The sequence below is a fragment of the Lissotriton helveticus genome, chromosome 7 (assembly GCF_964261635.1).
Source record: "Lissotriton helveticus chromosome 7, aLisHel1.1, whole genome shotgun sequence".
In the NCBI taxonomy this organism is placed as follows: Eukaryota; Metazoa; Chordata; class Amphibia; order Caudata; family Salamandridae; genus Lissotriton; species Lissotriton helveticus.
The window spans coordinates 1,045,248,662-1,045,269,775 of NC_136068.1; the positions used below are offsets into that span (position 1 = coordinate 1,045,248,662).

Below are 21,114 nucleotides of genomic sequence, written 5' to 3' on the forward strand. Positions count from 1 at the left end.
CCATAGGTTTTATACATGTTATAGTTAGGAAGTAGCCTTTAAAAAACCTATGAAATTCACTGAAAAAACCATAGGTTTTACACACGTTATAGTTAGGAAGTAGCATTTAAAAAACCTATGAAATTCACTGAAAAACCATAGGTTTTACACCAGTTATAGTTAGCTGGAAATTTTACTCACATAAAACCATTGAAATTCCCACGTTATAGTTAGTTGGACTCACTATAACTTGCGCGTGCAATGCACTGCTGATGACGTCACATATTACATCACTCATGACATGGTCAGTGACATCACTCATGACATCACTGATGACACCATCCAGTGAATGTGTGTCTTTCTGAAAAATAAATATTAGTGAGTAATGTTTAAATATTTAAATATATGTATTAATGTTTCACTTTGTGTATAAGTGGCTGCATGGGTTGGTGAGTAGCTACATGTGTAGGTATATGGGTTATTAGATGGGTTTTTTAATATCAATATGAGTGTCTATATGTTTGGTGAGGGTGTTACTTAGCACATAGATGCATGAATGACTGACTCTCTGTTTGTATGTGTTTTGAATACAGCACATGTGCAGGACTGTATGGGTGGATGAGTGTGTATATGTGTATGTTAGTGAGTGAATGACTGTCTCACTAGTGTCTTTATCAGTAACTACATATGTTTTAATGTAGTATATGTGAATTTTGATGTATATAAGTGACTATATGTGAGAGTAAGGGATTGTAAGAGTTCCTGTTTAAATAAGTATATGTTTCTATAAGTGATTGTTTAAGAGAGTAAGTATGTGTAAGGTTCCTTAGAAGTAAGGTGGTAGTGTGTGTATAGCTGTATATGCAAATAAATGGATGTTCAATAGTTTTTTTGCATGTGTGAGTATGTGTGAGAGTATCTTTTGGATGACTGTCGGTGTGTAACAGGATGTATAGGTGTATCACTACATATGATGAGTGAGTATATGTATGAGTGACTACATAGAACTGTTGGTGAATGAGTGGATGTGTATATAGATGGTGGAATTACTGAATTGGTTGTTGTAACTGGTATGGGTATCTCCATTTTTTTGAAAATTTTAGTTTCTATTTTTGAATATGTATTTCAAGGGTTACATTACAGTGAAAGGAGGTCTGTCACTCTGTCACAAGGATGGTGTCATCAGTGATGTCATGAGTGATGTCACTGACCATGTCATGAGTGATGTAATATGTGACGTCATCAGCAGTGCATTGCACGCGCAAGTTATAGTGAGTCCAACTAACTATAACGTGGGAATTTCAATGGTTTTATGCGAGTAAAATTTCCAGCTAACTATAACTGGTGTAAAACCTATGGTTTTTTCAGTGAATTTCATAGGTTTTTTAAATGCTACTTCCTAACTATAACGTGTGTAAAACCTATGGTTTTTTCAGTGAATTTCATAGGTTTTTTAAAGGCTACTTCCTAACTATAACATGTATAAAACCTATGGTTTTTTCAGTGAATTTCATAGGTTTTTTAAAGGCTACTTCCTAACTATAACATGTATAAAACCTATGGTTTTTTCAGTGAATTTCATAGGTTTTTTTAAAGGCTACTTCCTAACTATAACATGTATAAAACCTATGTTTTTTTCAGTAAATATATATATATATATATATATATACATATATATATATATATATATATATATATATATTTACTAATACTGTAAGAAAAGTGTAGGAGCCATTCAGTACACATAACAGACATGGAGAGTAATTTGGCTGGGACAATCCACATAATCATTTACCATAATATATTTTTCTATTTTCAGCTGACCAAGGATAGGGTTTGCAGCCATGGGTCATGACCCCAATTGCATATTCCCACACTGAGCCCGAAAGGCAGTACAACCAGGCATGGGCCAAGACCAGGAACATTGTGGAAAGAACGTTTGGTATGCTGAAGTCCTGCTTCCGATGTCTGGACATGTAAGGGGGGAGCTCGCTATACTATCCCCCTATGGTGTGCAAGATAATCCTGGTATGTTCTATCCTACACAACATATGTGAACTGACTCATGGAACGTGATCCATGAGGAGCAGGAACCAATGGTGGAGGAGGATGGAGGAGAGGTCCAACAAATAATGGATGGTAAATGGGGATGCAACCACATTGTGCAGAATTTCTTTGCATAAATTTCCGCTTACTGGATGGACAAAATCTTTGATATTAACAGATTTATGTGAAATGTAAATAGATGTATGTACACATTCTTTGTGTTAGTAATTTTATGTCACAGTGACTGTAAACATCAACACACTCACATCTCCTCAACTTGAAATAGGCCGCAAAATGTAACGCTCATGTTGGCAGACCCATTTAGCCACAAGGGGCTATGTCTCCCCATATTCAAACTACTTATACAGAAATGCGATGTGATTCAGTGCACTGTATGAAAAGGACAGGCCAGGCATGCCACATATTCACAACCAAAATGATCAATTCTGTCTTCATGCACTTTCAGTGCAGTGCAGTGCTGCACAGCTAGCAGACTTGCTATATTCTGCAGCAGCAAAGTGTGTTTCAGAGGGGAATCAGTGAGTGTTGGAACAGAAACCACATAATATGTCCATACCTGAGACACTTAACTCAGTGTAGTGTGTCTCATCAATGTGGTAGCATGCACAATGGCAGCATTGTGCAGGAGCTAATGTTGTAGCACATACCTACACATATCATGAGTGACAGTTGTCCTGGACAAAGGCCAAGTATGATGTGTACAAGATGAAACTGTTTTGTTACTGAATGCATACATGCATGTTTGGGGAACCTCAAAACACTATACAAGTGACTCAATTCCTGACCTAGTTGTCATATATACCACGTCAGGACACAGTTTTCAGTATACACAACTCACAGGCATTGCACAGTCATGTGATGAGAGTCAAAGTCCTGTAGCATAGCAATATGAGCAGGTGGCTATGCCTTGTGTAAAAGTACCCAAAGAAATATGACAATGGAGATGTGTTTAGCAAACATCACAACACCTGAAGAATACAGAGATCTCAAGAGTGTGATATGTCCATCTGAGAATTCTAGCAAAACCATATGGTTACACACATACTTTCATTGAACATGGTATGCTGGAGGAATTCAGATAAACACTTACCTCAGCATGGCTAGAGTACTTTACCCCTGCCCTGAGCGTACAAGTGCATTGTTGATAGATTAGCGAATCATGCAGCATCCCAATTGTGAAATGGCATTCGAGTGTGTGGCATTAAATGGGCTTATGTCAGGGAATGCTGTCTTCTTGGATTAGAAGGCCTATACAATGACCTGTCCTCAGAGTAGATGCACTGCTACTGCTTTTCACAGGACTGAGACAGATCGAAAGTTGTTTTGGCAGCACGATGTTTACTGAACAGAAGTAGGGAACATGATAATGTGCTTTGGTTCACTGCAGTGAGGCCTACTGGAACACTCACCTCTCATAAAGGACTGTTGATGTGTGTCACACTCCCCCCTCACCAATATGTTATTGAAAATACGTGTGCATGACAAACCCATGTGCAAAATGCAGGTGACTGTGCAAGAGATACACAACATATAGGTTACATTATTGAACAGTGTACACGAGGTGAATGTGTGTGTGCTAGTAGTATGTGTTCACCCTCACATACTCATTTGCAGTCAAAAGGGAGTGTAGTACCAATCAATGCGTGGCAACTGAGTGTGTGTGCTTCATTTTTTGATGCAGGTGGAATCCAGACATGTGCATTCCAGCATAGCGGCAATATTGTCCTGTGACAGAAAACAGATGTGTAGCATATGAGCATGACCACACCGTGTAGTGTCAGTAAATCCCCCTACTGCAATGTTGTGTGGAAGCAAAAGTGCAGGAATGTGCAGCATGCAATAGTATACAATGCATTTCTGCCTTTTCCCATTTGTCAGTGTTGTTTTGCAGTGTCAGCTTCTCCTGTGAATAAGTAGTGGGCTGGGGAGCGGGGTATGGTGGAGGGGCTAAGGTTAGGGGTGGTGTAAAAAAATAGGATGGCTTACCTCCTGGCTGGCCGGTGAGGTTCCGTGATTTCAAACCAGACTCCATTTTGTTTGAGTTGTTTGTGACGCCATTTTTGTGTTGCCCTCACATAGGCCGTGGAGGTAACCGAACGAACAAAGTTGCATGGGCCTCATTGTTCATGTATGTATTAACAGGCCCTTTTCTGTCTTGTGAGTGAATTGCAGAGAAACTGACCTCTTCACCTGAAACTGACCCTTCGCAAAACCAATTTCCCTTAAGTTTGATTCTTGTCTAAAATTGCCAATCAATGTTCAGGATATCGTTAACTTTTAGTTTCCTTGCACATATCTTATCCTAATCAGCATCTGAATTGTTTCTTTTCTTACGACTTTTCATTACATGGGTAGTGCTTTCAATTATGGGTTTGTCTGGCTTGTGGAAATTGAATTTGGGACAGTCCTAATAATTAACTTTTGGGTTGGGTTACTGTAAATTGGGTTTTTGTTAATGTGATACTCAGTTAGAAAATGTGTCCTATTGGTCAGAATTTTGCGCAGTGGGTGTACATTTATAATGAGAATATGGTGTATAAAAAGCGATGTCTTGCTCCATGAAAATCGAGCAGTTTCCTGAGTTGTACATCGTGTTGTATTGCTTGGTTTACTGTTACTAGCTGCAGCTAATAAATTTGATCTTTGACGCCATCCAGAAGTATTCCGTGTCTCTATATTCCAAGACAGGAGAATCCGAAGACTTCGGGTGTGTCCCTGGCACCGCTGGGTTCTAAGAAAACCCGGTTCTTCAATTGGCGCCCAACGGTGGGGCGACTTCAGCGGTACCGGTCCAAGTCTGAGGATCGTGAGGAGCCACTTGAGGAAATTCTGGAGGAAGGCCGCCACTTCATTGACCCCTGCATGTCGACGTGGACCGAAGGTCTTTTCTGCGAGGCTTCCCGCTTTCCAACGGCTACGAAGGACTGCTGCCCTGACTGTCGCCCTGTCTTGGACCCTTGAGTGATCCTTTGTAAAGGGAGACGATAGACGGACTTCTGGTGGCATGACAGATATTTTGGTTAAGTATAAGTGGGTCGCTCCCACGATTTTGTTTTGGTTCTTGGTTTTGTTTGATTTGGTTGCTGCAACAATCGAAGCCGAGGGGCTCGTATATTTGCGAGTGTATCGATAGCTGGTAACCCCTTGAAGTTTGAAGCTAGATGAGTGAGCTATAAGATGCCTGGTCTAAGCAAAATTAGGAAATGGTTTAGTTGTGGTTGTAACAGGGATTCCCGATTGGAGGATTCATGTCCGATACCTCCGGTTGGAACTCCGACTTATGAGCTCTATTCAAAACACAGAGTAGGTCCCATTACTTATAATGAAATGTGGGTTCACTATACAAAGAAAGATGGTGTTTTACGATGGCCCCAACATGGTAGTTTCGAATTAAATATTTTAGATAATCTGGAAGTTACGCTATTTAAGAAGAAAGCCCGGCCGGCAATGTTTGACTCTTTCCGCCTTTGGCGAAAGGAAGCCAAACGGCGAGAAATTAAGCAAGCAAAAAGAGATAGGAAAGATAAGAATATGTCAGTACTACAAGCTGCTAGGCAGTTTAAGGAAGATGGAGAAGAGCGTGCGAGTGAAGTCTCAGATAGACAACGTTGCATGGCCATCGATAAATGTTATCCGGCCTTGCCGTCTTCTCCTCCAAAAGTGATTGAAGATCCTGAAAAAGACCCTTTGATCTCTCATCTACTGAGATTGCCACCCCCTTATGTGCAGGGTGCTACTGCGCCTCCATTACCCCCGGTTGTTCCACCCTTTGTTGTTCAACCTCCTGCTGTTGTTCAGGCACCCGGTGCTCCACAGATGGTTTTGCCTCCTACTGCGCAACCCACTCTAGGGTCGCAAGCTTTGCTACCAGCTTTGCCTCAAACTCCTTTGCCTTCTACTTCTGTAGCTCAGACTCCTACTGCTCTTGTCCCTACACCTCTTTTGCCTCAAAATACTTATTCTCCTGTTCTTATGTCTGCTTCTTCTCCTTCTGCTCGAAAACGAATGACTGAGACTGTTGCTATCTGTTGTCTCCATTGTTTGGGTCACTGAGTATGACCCCTGTTTCGGAACGAAAGCAGAGTCGTAGTCAGCTTCCTAGTTCCGAGGAACGGACAGTGTTGGATTTGTTGGCTCATAGATGGATTTTAAATGCTTCCATGTATAATTTGCCAGCAGTTATGGATGTTTTCTTTCAGTGGGAGCCGCCTAAGAAAAGGTTTGTTTTTGATGTAATGTGTACCTTTTTGCGTCAGGAATGGGAAGATAATGAGTTGGGTCCGATTTCGCAGGAAGTGCTTGATGTTCAGGCCGAATTTGCTAAAGGGACAATAGTGGAATCTGATGTTACAGATGCCGTGGAGACGATACTTGTTTTTAGGTCTAGATTACCGCCTCAGACATTGTACGAACCTGATTCCTCTGTTAGGAGGAAAGTGAAGCAGTATCCAATGAGAGAGGTTCCCCCTGTATGGAGAGAGGAAGTTGTTGCTAATGTTAATCAGGGTATTCAGGGTGTACCGGCACATTTTCAGCAAGTGTGGGTACATGTCCCTTGGAAAAGAGCAGAGGTCTTGGCTCTTAAGCAGACCTTACCTGACTCCAGTAAGAATCCTGCCGGTTATTACAAGGAGTTGTCCCAGACAGTTGAAGCGTGTATTATGAATTTAGCTGACATAGATATGTTAATGGGTAATGTAGTTCCTCAACCTTTGTGGGCGCAGATTCGTCATGAGAATAATGCGCCAGAATTAGGAGATTCGTGGGCTAATATTGTTGCTGCAGATGGTCGGCAAGTAGGAGGTGCCAAACCTGAGCCCTTAGTTGCAGAATTACCTGGTAGGATTATTAATTTAATGAAAACTATGATGCCTCCTTTACGAGTGAATTGGGACAAGTTAGCAGCATGCAAACAAAAGAAAGACGAGAGTGTGTCTGATTTCTTCAAGAGGTTTGAAGAAATGTTTATTGATCATAGTGGTCAGGACATGAGTACGGAAGGTGGTCAAAGGTTGTGCGTGGACAAATTTGTCTTTAATTTGCTTCCCGAACTTTCTAATAAGTTAAAGGACTCTGAGAGTTCATGGGCTGTTTCTTCGTCGGCCCAGATATTGGCTACTGCACAATATTATGAGAATAGGGATAAAGATGAGAAGGATAAAGCAGAGAAGAAAACTAAAGATCTAAAGACGAAGGTTCTTTTGCAGCAAGCTTATCCGCCTCGTCAGAATCAGCCTCAGTTTCAGCAACCTCCACAGTTTCAGAGATTGTTACAGAAGCCTGAGCCTTATGCTCCGCGATTCTTTCTTGGTTCTAATCAGTGTGCTTATTGCAGAGAGGAAGGTCATTTCAAGAATAGTTGCCCGGCTTTGTTACAGCGTGCAAATGGTGTATCTGGTCAGAGAGGTCATGGTGGTTTCCAACAAGTTCCTAGGGGTAGGGGACGTGGTGTGTTACCCCAGAATGAGCGTTCCTCTTCCCTTCAGTATGCTGCGAATTATTTTGACAGACAGAATGTTCCGAGTGGTCAGTCTGCACAGTACTATGTTGATGAATACTATGTCGAGAGTGAGAGTGCTGGTTATAATGATAGTTAGGACAGCCATGGGCAAAGAGAGGGAGTAGTGTCGATTCCAGTAGACCAGAGTGGACCTTATGTTGAAGTGATTACATCAGGTGTGGCAGAACCTTTTCTTTTGGATACTGGTGCGACGAAGAGTTCTATTATGCACTCTAAACTTCCTGGCGCACCTTTGTCTGGCTTGACCAATGTTTCCGTAGGATTTTCAGGCGCCCCAGTTCGTAATCCGGTTTCTAGTCCTTTGTTCCTTTGTATTGGTCCTTGTGAATTGGAAGCACTTATTCTAACGACTGGTTGTGGTGAGAATCTGTTGGGTTTGGACTTGCTGAAAAGATTGTATGCGACATTACATTGTTCTCCTTCGGGAGTACATCTTACCTTGGGTAAGAAAATGATTTCTCCGATGTATTTGTCTAAAGATTGTCTTCCACTGGAATTGCGTTCGCTTCCTGATACGCTTTGAGCTACAGGTCCGAATGATGTTGGTCTCTTACAGATTCCACTCTATGTTGTTACCCTTAAGTCGAATGCTAGGCTACCTCGTATTCCCCAATATAAAATATCGAGCGATAGTGAGAGAGCTCTTCTAGCAATTATTTATGATTTGGTTGAGAAGGGTGTAATTGAAGAAACGAGAGGTAACGTGTGTAACAGTCCTGTTCTGCCTGTCCTTAAGCGTACTGATGCTTCTCAGCCACCTGTGTATCGGTTTGTAATCGATCTTCGAGAAGTGAATAAGATTGTGGTGCCACAGTTTCCTGTTGTCCAGGATATTACTGCTTTGTTGACTCTGATTCCTGCTTCGGCAGCCTGGTTTTCTGTTATCGACTTGAAGAATGCTTTCTTCAGTATTCCAATTGCCGAGGAAAGTAGAGATATTTTCGGCTTCTCATTAGGAGGTCGAAGCTTCCGGTTTAAGAGAGCTCCCCAAGGTTATTGTGAAAGTCCCTCCATCTATAGTCAGGCGTTGAAAACTCAGGTTGAAGGTTTTGTGTTGCCTACTGGTGCTACTTTTATTCAGTACATTGATGATTTGCTGATAGCTGCTGATGACGAAGAGATTTGTAAAGAAGCTACTCTTTCTTTGTTACGACATTTGTCTGACCTTCATCATAAAGTGTCACCTTCCAAGTTACAGTATTGCCGACAAGAAGTAACCTACTTAGGTCATCTCTTGTCAAAGGAGGGAAGAAGGTTGACCCCAGAACGAATCCAAGCGATTGCGCAAATGAGTGTGCCATCCACACAGAGAGAAGTGCGTGCTTTCTTAGGTATCACCTCGTATTGTAGGCAATGGATCCCTAACTTTTCCTTGCTAGCGAAACCTTTGTTGGCGCTGACTCTTAAAGATACTCCGTACCCTCTCCCTTGGTCTGATGATTGTCAGAAAAGTTTTTCTGAATTAAGTGAATGTCTATACTGATAGCAAGTATGCGTTTGGTGTTGCCCATAGTTTTGGACGTTTGTGGAGAGAAAGAGGATTCCTTACTGCTCATGGTGCGAAAATTCAGCATGGGCAGTTAGTGAATGAACTTCTGGAATCACTTACTCTCCCAAAGCAGATTGCAATTGTGAAGTGTAGTGCGCATAAGAAAGTTGTGGATGATGTAGGTCGAGGGAATGTGTTTGCGGATGAAGTTGCGAAGGAAACGCCGAGAGATATGATGAGCCGTATGTATGTTGCTGGCCCTGCTAATTGGGTTATGGCTGGTGGAATGTGTGAAGACACAATAGAAAGTGTGAAGTCAATTCAGGCTGAAGCTACAGAAAAGCAAGTGAGTACGTGGAGAGAAAGTACGGGTATGTTGGATTCGACGGGTTGTTGGGTTGAGTTGTCAGAACACCAGCGATGGTTGTTGCCTGATGCGTATGTGCTCCCAGTGGTTACTATGGCTCATGGAATGGCTCACATTAGCTCGAAAGGGATATGCAAGTTGTTGGCTCCAGTATGGCAGAATGCTGGAATTCCTAGATGTGCTGAGAATGGTGAAGCATTGTATGATTTGCTTGATGTACAATCCTGGAAAGGGAACTCCAACTCCAGCTGGTCATTTTGCTCCCCCAACTTATCCGTTTGAAGTGATACAGCTAGATTACATTTACATGGAGAGATGCAACAATTTGAAGTATGTTCTTGTGGTTGTTTGTGCCTTTTCCAGATGGATAGAGGCCTACCCCCTAAAGGATAATACTGCCTTGTCTACAGCCAAGGTTTTGCTTAAAGAGTACTTCCCTAGGTATGGTTTGCCGAGAATTGTATGGAGCGACAATGGGAGTGAATTTGTGGGCCAAATCATGAAGAAAGTGTGTGCTGGTTTGGGAATAAATCAGAAATTCCATGCTGCGAATCACCCCCAGTCTGCTGGACTTGTCGAGTGCTATAACGGCACTTTGAAGCTGAAATTAGCTAAGATACAAGCGAGCACTGGTCTTACATGGCCGGATGCCTTGCCGTTGGCTCTTTTGTCAACAAGGACGACAGTGCATTCTCGTGTGGGACTTAGCCCATACGAAATAGTTTTTGGTAGTCCAGCAAATGTTTGGGGTCGGCCTCGTCCTAAAAAGTACAGCGAGATTGAGTACCCTATGTTGGTGGATTACTTACATGACTTGACTGCTAAATTACGTGTTCTCCACCAACAGGTCTATGACAGTTTGCCGACAGCTGCTGCAGATCCAGGCCATACGATTCAACCTGGTGATTTTGTCTTGACGAAGAATTTTCAGCGAACCAAAAACTTGGAGCCGAGATTGGCCTGGACCACATTTGGTCCTCTTGGCCACTAGAACTGCTGTTAGAGTAGCTGGTAAAAGAAATTGGGTGCATGCCACCCATACTAAAAAAGTTCCTTTGCCTTTACCGTATGATCAGTGGGTGAAGGATGGAATAGCTGATTCCGAATGTGAAAGGATTTCTAGATGTGTACCTTTTAGTGATGCACATTTGACATGGACTCGGTCAGAACGCGAGGATGATGATGTTCTGCAAGCTGTTGTGCATCCACATGTGAAGCTCGACACAACGAATCCGGAGCTCCTTTTTAAAGACCCAACTGTGCTTGGTAAAGAACGCTACAATTTGAGACCAAGAAAGACTGTTCTCATGGACAAATAAAATCTGATTTTTTTATATAGTGAATTACACCTTGTCAGATCAAGAGACTTTTTTACTTTTTTCTTTTTCGAGTCACCATCCGGACTCCACCGCAGGGTCACGGTATAAGTTCTTAAGGGGTGAGCCGCGAATTTACGCAAGGTCTGTGGTTCATGGTCGTTAGTACGATCTTGACGCACACTTGAGTGAAGAAGGAAGAATGCCGTGAGCAGCACGTTAGAGGATGGAGTCTTTTGGGTCTGATAAGAGTGTTGAGAAAGTTGATTTTAAAATTAAAATGTTTACATTGGTCCATAGCAAATGTTTTTTAATATTGTGTTTCTTGATGCTTTTGAATATTATATTGGGATGTGTGGGTTGAATTGTTTATGCCATACAACATAGGCTTACATCTACGTCCCAACCTACTCTTTCTTTTTCTACTGTTTCTCCACATGAGTTTCATACGTTGCCTGAACATGAACAGACACGAAGTTCAGAATTTGTGAACAATTCATTTATACAGATGTTGCATCAGCATCAGCTAGTCGTAAATACCACGAATTGTTGGGCTTGTGGTCTTACGCCACATACGACAGATAAGGGAATGCCATATTTGGTTTTGCCTTTTTTGCCTAATGGGTCAGTATGGGCACTGCAAGCAATGTTTATCTATGCGAATGAAGCATCTCCTGTACGTTCCGTCAAAGATAATGCGAGTAATAATGCCTTGATACGGGGAATAGTAGATATGATCAGAGATATTGATGCGTAAAATGCTATCCCTAAAGATGAGGTACGAGCATATGTTGGTTGGAACAAGACGAGATATAGCATTAGCCTGACAGAGAAAGAGAGACAGAAAAGGTCTCCTCCTATTTGGATTGTACCCCACCGAGGTCATTTTTGTCTGCAAGGTAATGGTCAGAATCCGAGAGCTCAGCTTGGTAAGAGTGTGTGTGCTCACACCTATGTCTATACATCCCAGAAATCTCCACCGTTTGTGCCAACTAAAGGCACGTATTTTGTTTGTTACAACAGAGCATATACATGGTTGCCTTCTGATTTTTCAGGTACATGTTATGTGGCATTTTTGCTTCCCCTACGAATACAGCTGCTTTCAATTATCATAAGACAAGATATGATAGAGGTGTTATCGATGCGAAAGATACTGTCGCACAAGAAGTTGGAGACTTCTTTAAGGGTTTTCTGCCTTTTTGGGGTCCTATGGCTAATGGTAGAAATATTCGTCAGCTTACGAGAGTGGTCGAGGCCACTATAAATGAGACTGCAGGTGCCCTTAGCAATATTACAGCTGAGCTTCAAGCGGATCGCCTTATGACATTACAGAACCGCTTTGTTTTAGATATTATACTTGCAGATAGAGGTGGGGTATGTAAATTGATCGGGTCTAGTTGCTGTGTTTTCATACCAGATAACGCCCCGACAGTGTACCAAGCCATCTTGAGGTTACATAAGTCCGCTGAGTCTATACATGTAGACCGAGGGAACTGGTCATAGATAGAATGGTTTTGGGAACTGCTGTCCAAATGGGGATGGAAGATTCTGATGTTTCTTGGTATGGCTTTAGCAATCCTTTTCTCGTGTTGCTTATGCATCCAGTGTGGTCCCGCCATTTGAAGTCTTTTTGCTACGATCTGTGTGAGAAGACCAGTCCCGAGAGAAGTGAAGGATAATAAGATGATGTTACAGCAACACCTTGACGACCTCATGAGAATAGATATAGACCTGGATTCAGATTGACGTGAGTTTAGGTTATTGCCTACGTAATGGCAAAAGGAGGGGCTGAGGTTCCGTGATTTCGAACCAGACTCCATTTTGTTTGAGTTGTTCGTGACGCCATTTTTGTGTTGCCCTCACGTAGGCCGTGGAGGTAACCGAACGAACAAAGTTGCATGGGCCTCATTGTTCATGTATGCATTAACAGGCCCTTTTCTGACTTGTGAGTGAATTGCAGAGAAACTGACCTCTTCACCTGAAACTGACCCTTCGCAAAACCAATTTCCCTTAAGTTTGATTCTTGTCTAAAATTGCCAATCAATGTTCAGGATATCGTTAACTTTTAGTTTCCTTACACATATCTTATCCTAATCAGCATCTGAATTGTTTCTTTCCTTACGACTTTTCATTACATGGGTAGTGCTTTCAATTATGGGTTTGTCCGGCTTGTGGAAATTGAATTTGGGACAGTCCTAATAATTAACTTTTGGGTTGGGTTACTGTAAATTGGGTTTTTGTTAATGTGAGAAAATGTGTCCTATTGGTCAGAATTTTGCGCAGTGGGTGTACATTTATAATGAGAATATGGTGTTTATAAAGCGATGTCTTGCTCTATGAAAATTGAGCAGTTTCCTGAGCTGTACACTGTGTTGTATTGCTTGGTTTACTGTTACTAGCTGCAGCTAATAAATTTGATCTTTGACGCCATCCAGAAGTATTCCGTGTCTCTGTATTCCAAGACAGGAGAATACGAAGACTTCGGGTGTGTCCCTGGCACCGCTGGGTTCTAAGAAAACCCGGTTCTTCACCGGCTGGCTGGAAGCCTCAGTCCTCTCCGTCCTCTTCATGGCTTCTCTGTGAACAGGAAGCAGGATGCTCCCAGGCTCCCTAAGCCAATCGCAATGCTGCAATGCAGTGTTATGATTATTCTGAGTGCCGTTGTCTGGCCAGGAAACGGGAGCCTGGGCATGTTCTCCACCCAGGCTGTAATGCGTCCTGTGTGGAGAACATGCAAAGTGCAAGAGGGCCAGCCAAACAGTCATTGCACACATAGAGAGTGCCACCACGCCCCCCCTGCGCTGTCCTGCCTAGCACTGTCCTGCAGAGCTGATTCAGCACTGAAAAATAAAGTGATCATAACCTTGCATTATTATCATTTTATTTTTCCTTTTTCGTAGTGCTGAATGCCAGAGGGGCGATGCTTCTCCATCTTAGTGGAGGAGCCGCCCTGGCTAGGCACAAATCAACCAATCGTGCACCATGATGCAAGGGTGCTTCATTTGTATGCAGACATGTATTTGTTCCTGAAGGTGTGCCTTCCGGATAAGCAAAATACCCTCCGAGGCATAGCCCACAATGTAAGCATTGTGCAGAATGCAGCACATATTTTAAAGCTGAGGTAACAAGGAGACCTTAAGGTAGTACACCTTGCCACCCCACTCCTGGGAAGGTTGTATTTACTGGGAAATTCCAAGGTTCCCCTAGTTAGGTACGTCTGGGAATGAGTCTCAAACCATGGATGTTGCATGGGTTCACACATGCTACGGTCATGGAACCTCTCTCTGGTTCAGAGTGAGGTAGTGCCGTTTGTTTTACTGCATTACACCTCAGAAGATGAACGAGCCCCTATCATAATAGATGTGTATTGCAGATGCAAAGTGTTGCATTGTGAAACAGCCAAACAACTCTGGTTATACATATCCCTGAGTGCTGTAGTGCCTGTGCCAGTTCATAACATGGAGGGCCTTGCCTAGCTTTGTGTGTATGACGTGGGTGACTCACAAAACCATGCAAAAGTTTCGATTTACACATTATTGTGCTCATAAATCCAGCAAGCTGGGTGGGACATACACTGTAGTATGGTTGAGCTAGCCTGTCTTGACTCCTCCCTAAGTGTGTGTTGCACCTGTAACACATGAAAATGACGGATTACCCACACCTTACATGAATAGAAAGCCTAGCCAGATCTGGAAATGTAATTGCAGTGCACATAGGCCCCAGAAGCCATTTTCATATGCCCATATGTGTGTGTTGGACATCCAGGTGCATGTCCTGGAAATGGCTGTGTCAACTGATGTGTGATCCTACAGCTCATAATGTATGTTTTCCTATGCTGCCATGCTGCCTACTGTTTCCAGTTGCATGATGATAGGTACAGCAGATGCATTCCTTGCTCCCATGCAGACTCCGTGACCAATCTGTTACCCCACCTGTAAATGCTGCCTCACCTGTCATGAAGTGACGGGCACACGACAGACTTACAACCCCCCCAATTAACCACATGGACACTGCACTCTGTCACACATAGCAGCCAACTACTGCCACCCAAGTCCTGGCTCAATGACACAGTGCCCAAGGTGTGTGATCCAGCATCACACGGACTTCTTCAGTAGAAACTACACATTTGGCAGGTGCATGGGTCACAACCCGCGCATTGTCCCTGTTGCGTGGCTCATTGCAACACTTGCGTCTATCAAAATGTATGCATCCAAGCCAATGCATGAAAAGGACTGCAGAAGTGCCAATGTGCAGTGTAGGAACGACACATTGGCTGTTTAATTAGCGATGTGTCATAAAAAAACAAGACAAATGCCAAAAAAAGGCAGGATATACCCAGGAGAGGACGCAATGGGTGTTTCAGGCTGCACACAAGGAAGTAGGAAGTTTGAAAGTTTCTTTCACTTATAGTATGTTAGTTGTGCTGGTTTCTGGAGGTGTTTTGTAGAGTGGCTTGTGGTTTTGGGTGAAGTTTGGTCTTGTCAGTGTCTGCTGTGCCAATTGGTTTATTGTGTTTTGTATTTGTAATTTGTATTGTTTTTGTCATTGTATTGTTGGGTATTTGTCCATTTAGGGGTTTTCTATTTTAGTGATAGGGGTTAGTTTAAGGGGTGTTTGTATGGAATTTATGGTCTATAGAGTGGGTTGGGCCATGTCGGGGAAGAGTAGGGTGCAGAATCTTTTGGAGGGAGTGTTTGAGGGCCTGCTATGGCTGCTGGCACATTATTGCCAAACCTGATCACATCAGGGGGTAGGATCAGCCAGGGCTATCTCGCTAAGGAATAAAAGGAGTGGTGGGTCAGGGTACGGTGTCTCCTGTATAATGTATAATGTGTTTGGGGTCGACCACACCCTCCACCAGCTGAAGCACAGATGGGCTGATTTGGTGTCACAAGAGGCGGATCTCCTACACCACCTTGACTTGGAAGTTGGTGACCCCGTAGGTATGCACGTATGTACTATGTGCATGTAATTGTGTGCCTATCACAATAAATTCATATAGCAATTTTACATGTAAGGGGCAGATCATTTGAGGGGTAGGATACAAAAATCATGTGTACATCTGTCCAATAGCTTACCCCTGGCCCAGGGGGATGGTCAAGCTGTTGTGGTGTTTTAAAACTTATTCATATGCATGTATTTGTTATATGACCTGATTTAACATACTGTGCTTGTTAAGAGCATGAACGGTTGATGTTGAAATACCCTACACAGTTGACGTGTAAGGAGCAAAGTAATGAACAATCTTCTATTATGTTAATCTTCTAATGGGTGCCCCATTCGTTAGAAAACATAGAGAGTTGGACATGCCCCGGGCAATGTAATCACTTCCAGAGGGTGACCCTTTCAGGCTCGGAATTGGATCCCGCCATCAAAGGCATGCACTTTTGTACCATGTTGCAAGGTAGCATGCTTTGCACCTACTCTGCACACCAGTGACATGAATACTATGAAAGTCGCCTTACAATATTACATAAGGCGTATATCTGTCCTTTACTATTCTATCTCTACTTTGCCATGTCCTACATGTCCAGCATGCTGAATATACCAGATTGTTATGAAGTCATAGTACTGTGCATCATATGTAGACAGTGTGTATTTACAATATTCACAAAGCAATGTTCATTTTTTTGTCTTGTAGGTGATCCTGTACCATAAGCCCCGGGCGAAGTGGATACCTTCAGGGATCTCAATGCTACCAGTAAGTGTAAATAGTATATGGCTGTAGCTCTGTAAGGATTGTGTGTGATCTATGATAGTCGTAACATTGTGATGTGTATGGGGTTGCATCATTTACCTGTAACCAATTTACAGTAAATGTAAAATCACAACTGAAGTTGTGCACAGTTACATTATAAATGGTCATGGATGTATGTCAATGTGCATGTAGGGGCAATGTATGCAGGCACACATCAATCATGCTTCTTTACCTGCTGTGCTGATGTTTGCCCACCTACATCTTGGATGCTAATGGCACATGTACCATCACCTGGAACAAAATCTACAGATGGTCTAAAGTTCTATTGTCTTACACCCATAACATGGCACAAACTGAACAAACTACAGTTCAACAAATGTTGCAGCAAAGTTTAATGAGCTAGGCTGAGCTTTTCTGGACACAGTATGCTTGTCTGTGTCCCTGGGCTCACTGTGCCACTGGAATCAAGCTATCCTGGCTGAAGAGGGGTGAAACCCCGAAATCGGTCCTAGGATGCTTGTTTCCGGTCCAGGGAGGACCTGGCTTGGCAGTTCGGGTTGGACTGTTCCCATGAGGTACAGGGTCAAGACTGATTTGCATATGGCCAGGTCTAAACTGGGGTGGCATGGTGAGCAAAAGATTGATGGATTTAACCCAGATCTCTTGACTGGGGTGAATGATTTGATTTGTTCTGCATTCCGTCCATCAATTGTGTGTCTTTTGCTTTCTTGCCCTAAGTGCGCCCGGTATGCCCAGATGTGGGTCCTGGGCTCAGTGTGCCACTGGAATCAAGCTATCCTGGCTGAAGAGGGCTGAAACCCCGAAACCGGTCCTAGGATGCTTGTTTCCAGTCCAGGGAGGACCTGGCTTGGCAGTTCGGGCTGGACTGTTCCCATGAGGCACAGGGTCAAGACTGATGGCCAGGTCTAAACTGTGGTGGCAAGGTGAGCAAAAGAATGATGGATTTAACCCAGATCTCTTGCCTGGGGTGAATGTTTTGATTTTTTCTGCATTCCGTCCCTCAATTGTGTGTCTTTTGCATATTGGAGCATGAGACAGGCGCTGGTGAGGTGTAACACAGACAGCATTCACAATAGTCAACATTACAGTGTAATCTAATCATATTTACAGTAAATGTGTTTTCAAAATACAACTTATGCTATTGTTGTTTAGCATAATACTATGCGTATACATGCTGCATACGTTTAAACTCACTACCAAAATGAGCTCAGTGTGAAAGACTACAGGTGAGGAGACATTACTGCTGATCAACAACGTGCTTTGTGATCCATACCTGTATCAGTATATATGTGTGAAGTAAAAATTCATATTCAGGCAAACTTATGTGACCATGTCAGCAGGCTAGCCATCACAAACCAACAATCATTCCTATAATAGATCCTGCAAATATTGTTTTGAGGGGGCAAAGTTATTCATAATCGTAGATTAAGCGTCATAAAAGTAGACATATGGTATCTCAGCGTGTCTTGCTGTAAGGGTGTAAGTACATTGTCAATAATTTACTTTCTTCCACCACTTTTGCCACAATTAACCTGAGGTATGGCAGCGGTAATCCTGCCTCAGTGGCACCGGAGAGAATGTAGCCTTACAGCTAGAGCGGTCTACCTCGAAGCTGGGGAACCGGGTTTGAGCCTCAGCAACAACGCTCAACATCCTGTGATTCTGGGCAAATCACTTAATCTCCCTGTGCCTAACAAAAATGAATGTGTCCATCTGTAACTAAACTGGTGCACATGTAAAGCGCTCTGATACTCGATGTCTCTGGTCTAGTTTGCTCTATATAAAACTACAAAAAAAACCTGAGCATCCCTCAGAGTAGTCCATATCATACATTTGTGAAATGGGCTGACAGAGGAACGATTACACAGATGCCATGGGGGATGTAAGGATGTAGGTTATCAACCCAATTTTACCATGGTGTGGGACGAGCCGCCATCATACTGCCGGTCTGATGCACATTGCGAGTGCAGATGTCCAGACGGCAGGGTATGAACATATGGCCTGGCAGCTCATGACAGGATGTAAGGAATCCTACCTCAGTGCAGACAGATTTGGTTGGAGTACATTCAGTACATGTCACCAGTCTGCTCATGGAAATGCAGTTAAATGCCTTACTCATGGCCTCATATACCCAAGGTCCTATTTCTGGAAGACATTCACACATTGGCAGAGAGTTGTTGATTTTGATGAAGTGTGGAAAGGACCACATGCAGGTCTTGACTGTATCAGCAGCCTACAACCCATTACACTGCTCACATACTGGTAGCGTTACTTCTAATGGCTAGCACCAAGGCTGTCAACCATGACTCATGGTGGAAGGTTACCCACTAGATACAGCACTAAGTACTAGTACACATGAGAATTGCAGCATGCATACACACACTCCTGACATGGATTGCCTTTTTGTTAATGTGCATGAAGGAAAGCAGCCTAGCTGAAATGTGTGTAAGGACACTAGGACATGTTAAGGTCACCATGGTATTGCTACAACGGCATACCATAAGCTATATGTTAGGGTTCCTGGTATTTTGCCTGAGTCAATATTTGTAAAGTGTCCAACTGATCTGTTTTACTGGAGGTAGCTACCCACCCTCCATCTATGTTTTGAATACCTGGCACAGTCAGTACAGCAATGTGTGTTGCCTTGGGCATTTGCCAGATGAGTTTACCAATGCAGAGGAACACTACCTGTACTTGCTTGACATAACTAATTTCACATAGGTTAATGACCCAAAAAATACCCAGTTGCATGCTGCAGTACCAACATCAAAGTGTCAATATGTGGACAATGTGTTCAATTCTATGAGGACACAACATCATGATTGCAACTCAGTTTCAGGAATGGTATGGTTATAAGTAAATTTGTGTTGACCCAGCCATATTGTATGCCTACACTGCCATCGCTTGAATACGTTTATGTTGTTTTATTAGGAAAAGTTTATGTTTAGAAGGTACATTGTTCATATCTCTTTCCCAATTTGTGGTTTTGGGTTAACCTACCACATGCAATGGACAGGCAATGTGAGTCTATTAGTGCAGACATCATGTACAATCTCACATTTAGCTGATACATATTTCTTTTATCTCCCCAGACAACATGATAGCAGAAGAGGCAAAGCAGCACCACATAAAATTGAAGCGGTACTGTCACATTCGGCATGTCACAAACACATACAACAAGATGGCCAAGTTGTATGAGCAAGGAAAGGCAGCTGGTGCATGGAACGCAGGCAGGAGGGATCAACAGGGACATTCAAAGGCCAAACCACATCAGGGGGTGCAAAACAGGTGGCTGTAGCCACTCGGGCCATTCCAGGACCATCGTCTGCCCATCCGGTGCAAGCAACACAGGCCATGGGCACAAATCCTGCCATAGGCTCAATATTTGAGGCACAGGCACTAAAGGACCTATAGGAGCTCAAATTAGGATGGGAGCCCTTGAGAGTGAGTTCTCAAGCCTGCGGGCCATCATGCTCATGTTGCAGGAGGCAATGGAGCGCATTAGTGCCCAGACCTGGCTCTCCCTCAGGCTTTTCCCTGACCCCATTGGTTTACTTGTTGTTTATTAAGGACAGCAATTTAAGCATTGTGTAGAATAGATTTAGGATAGGTATAATATAGGTTAGTGTATGTTTGTTAAAGATTTTTCTAGGTTGTCGTTTTTTGATGGGTATGTTTTTAATGTGTGTTTTAGGGGGGAAATAATATATATACTTGTTTGGATTTAAATGTATAGGTAGTTTATGTTTAGGATGTGATTGTCTTCTGTATTTTGCTGATGTATGTGTATTAAAACGGTTTGGGGTAGATGTTTAACATGTCATCTGTGTTTAACATGTAAGATAGTTTAGGTTAAGTTAGGTTAAGTTAGGGTAGGATAGAGTAGGGTAGGGTAGGCTAAATATGTGTGGGTAGTTTTAAATTAGTTAGTATAGTGTAATGTATTGTTAGGTATAGTTAGTTTAGGGTAGAAAGGTGTAGTTAGACTAGATTTGTGATATATATATAAATAAAATTCTACTTTCACTACTTCGTCACAATTTCTTAATTCTGATTTGCAAGCATGGAGTAAGTTGAGTTGAGTACATGAGGTGGCAATTGCCTGCAGTGTTTGTAGATATGCGTTACTTAGTGAGATGCCTATGACATGAGTCAGTCTACCTCCCAACTGAGTCACTAAAGGACTCTTCACCATTATTTAGGCACTGTCATTGCTCCTCTTTGTATGAATGGACACAAAGCCCAAAACAGATAGTCACCTACTGTAGCACTGTGTGTGTCGGAGATGCTACATGTATAGTAGGGTGTCACTCCACAGTACCCATTCCTAACTGTGTTGGGACACATACTGGTGCCTGCCACTTATGCACTTTCCTTGGCACCATTGTACTGGTAGGTCAATGTTGCTAGCTGGTTCGTAATCATGATTGGGACAACTACCTGTCTGGATAACCTCAATCATCCTTGTCATTGAGTACTTGCTAAGTGTGGCACTTCATGCATGTGACTTTGAGCATTTGCTTGCAAACTTAGAAAACAATAAGGCTCACTTTTCCACTTACCCTAGGGATGTGTAGCTTTGTTCCCAGGTCTGTGCTGTGGCTCCCAATTATCGTAATGTGTGTGTATTGTAAAATTGATGTCATGAGAGGCTCT

The 21,114-nt window shown here is 42.8% G+C and overlaps 1 protein-coding gene across 1 annotated transcript in view; it reads left to right on the forward strand.

Annotated features, from left to right (window-relative positions):
- The window catches only part of TMEM235 (transmembrane protein 235), a 472,116-nt gene extending 451,697 nt beyond the window's left edge, over positions 1-20,419 (forward strand). Inside the window, exons 4-5 of the mRNA XM_078650761.1 lie at positions 16,381-16,440; positions 19,551-20,419. Coding sequence (XP_078506887.1) covers positions 16,381-16,397 — 17 coding nt within the window. The 3' untranslated portion in view covers positions 16,398-16,440; positions 19,551-20,419. The remainder of the gene's footprint in view (positions 1-16,380; positions 16,441-19,550) is intronic.
- The last annotated feature ends 695 nt before the right edge of the window (positions 20,420-21,114 follow it).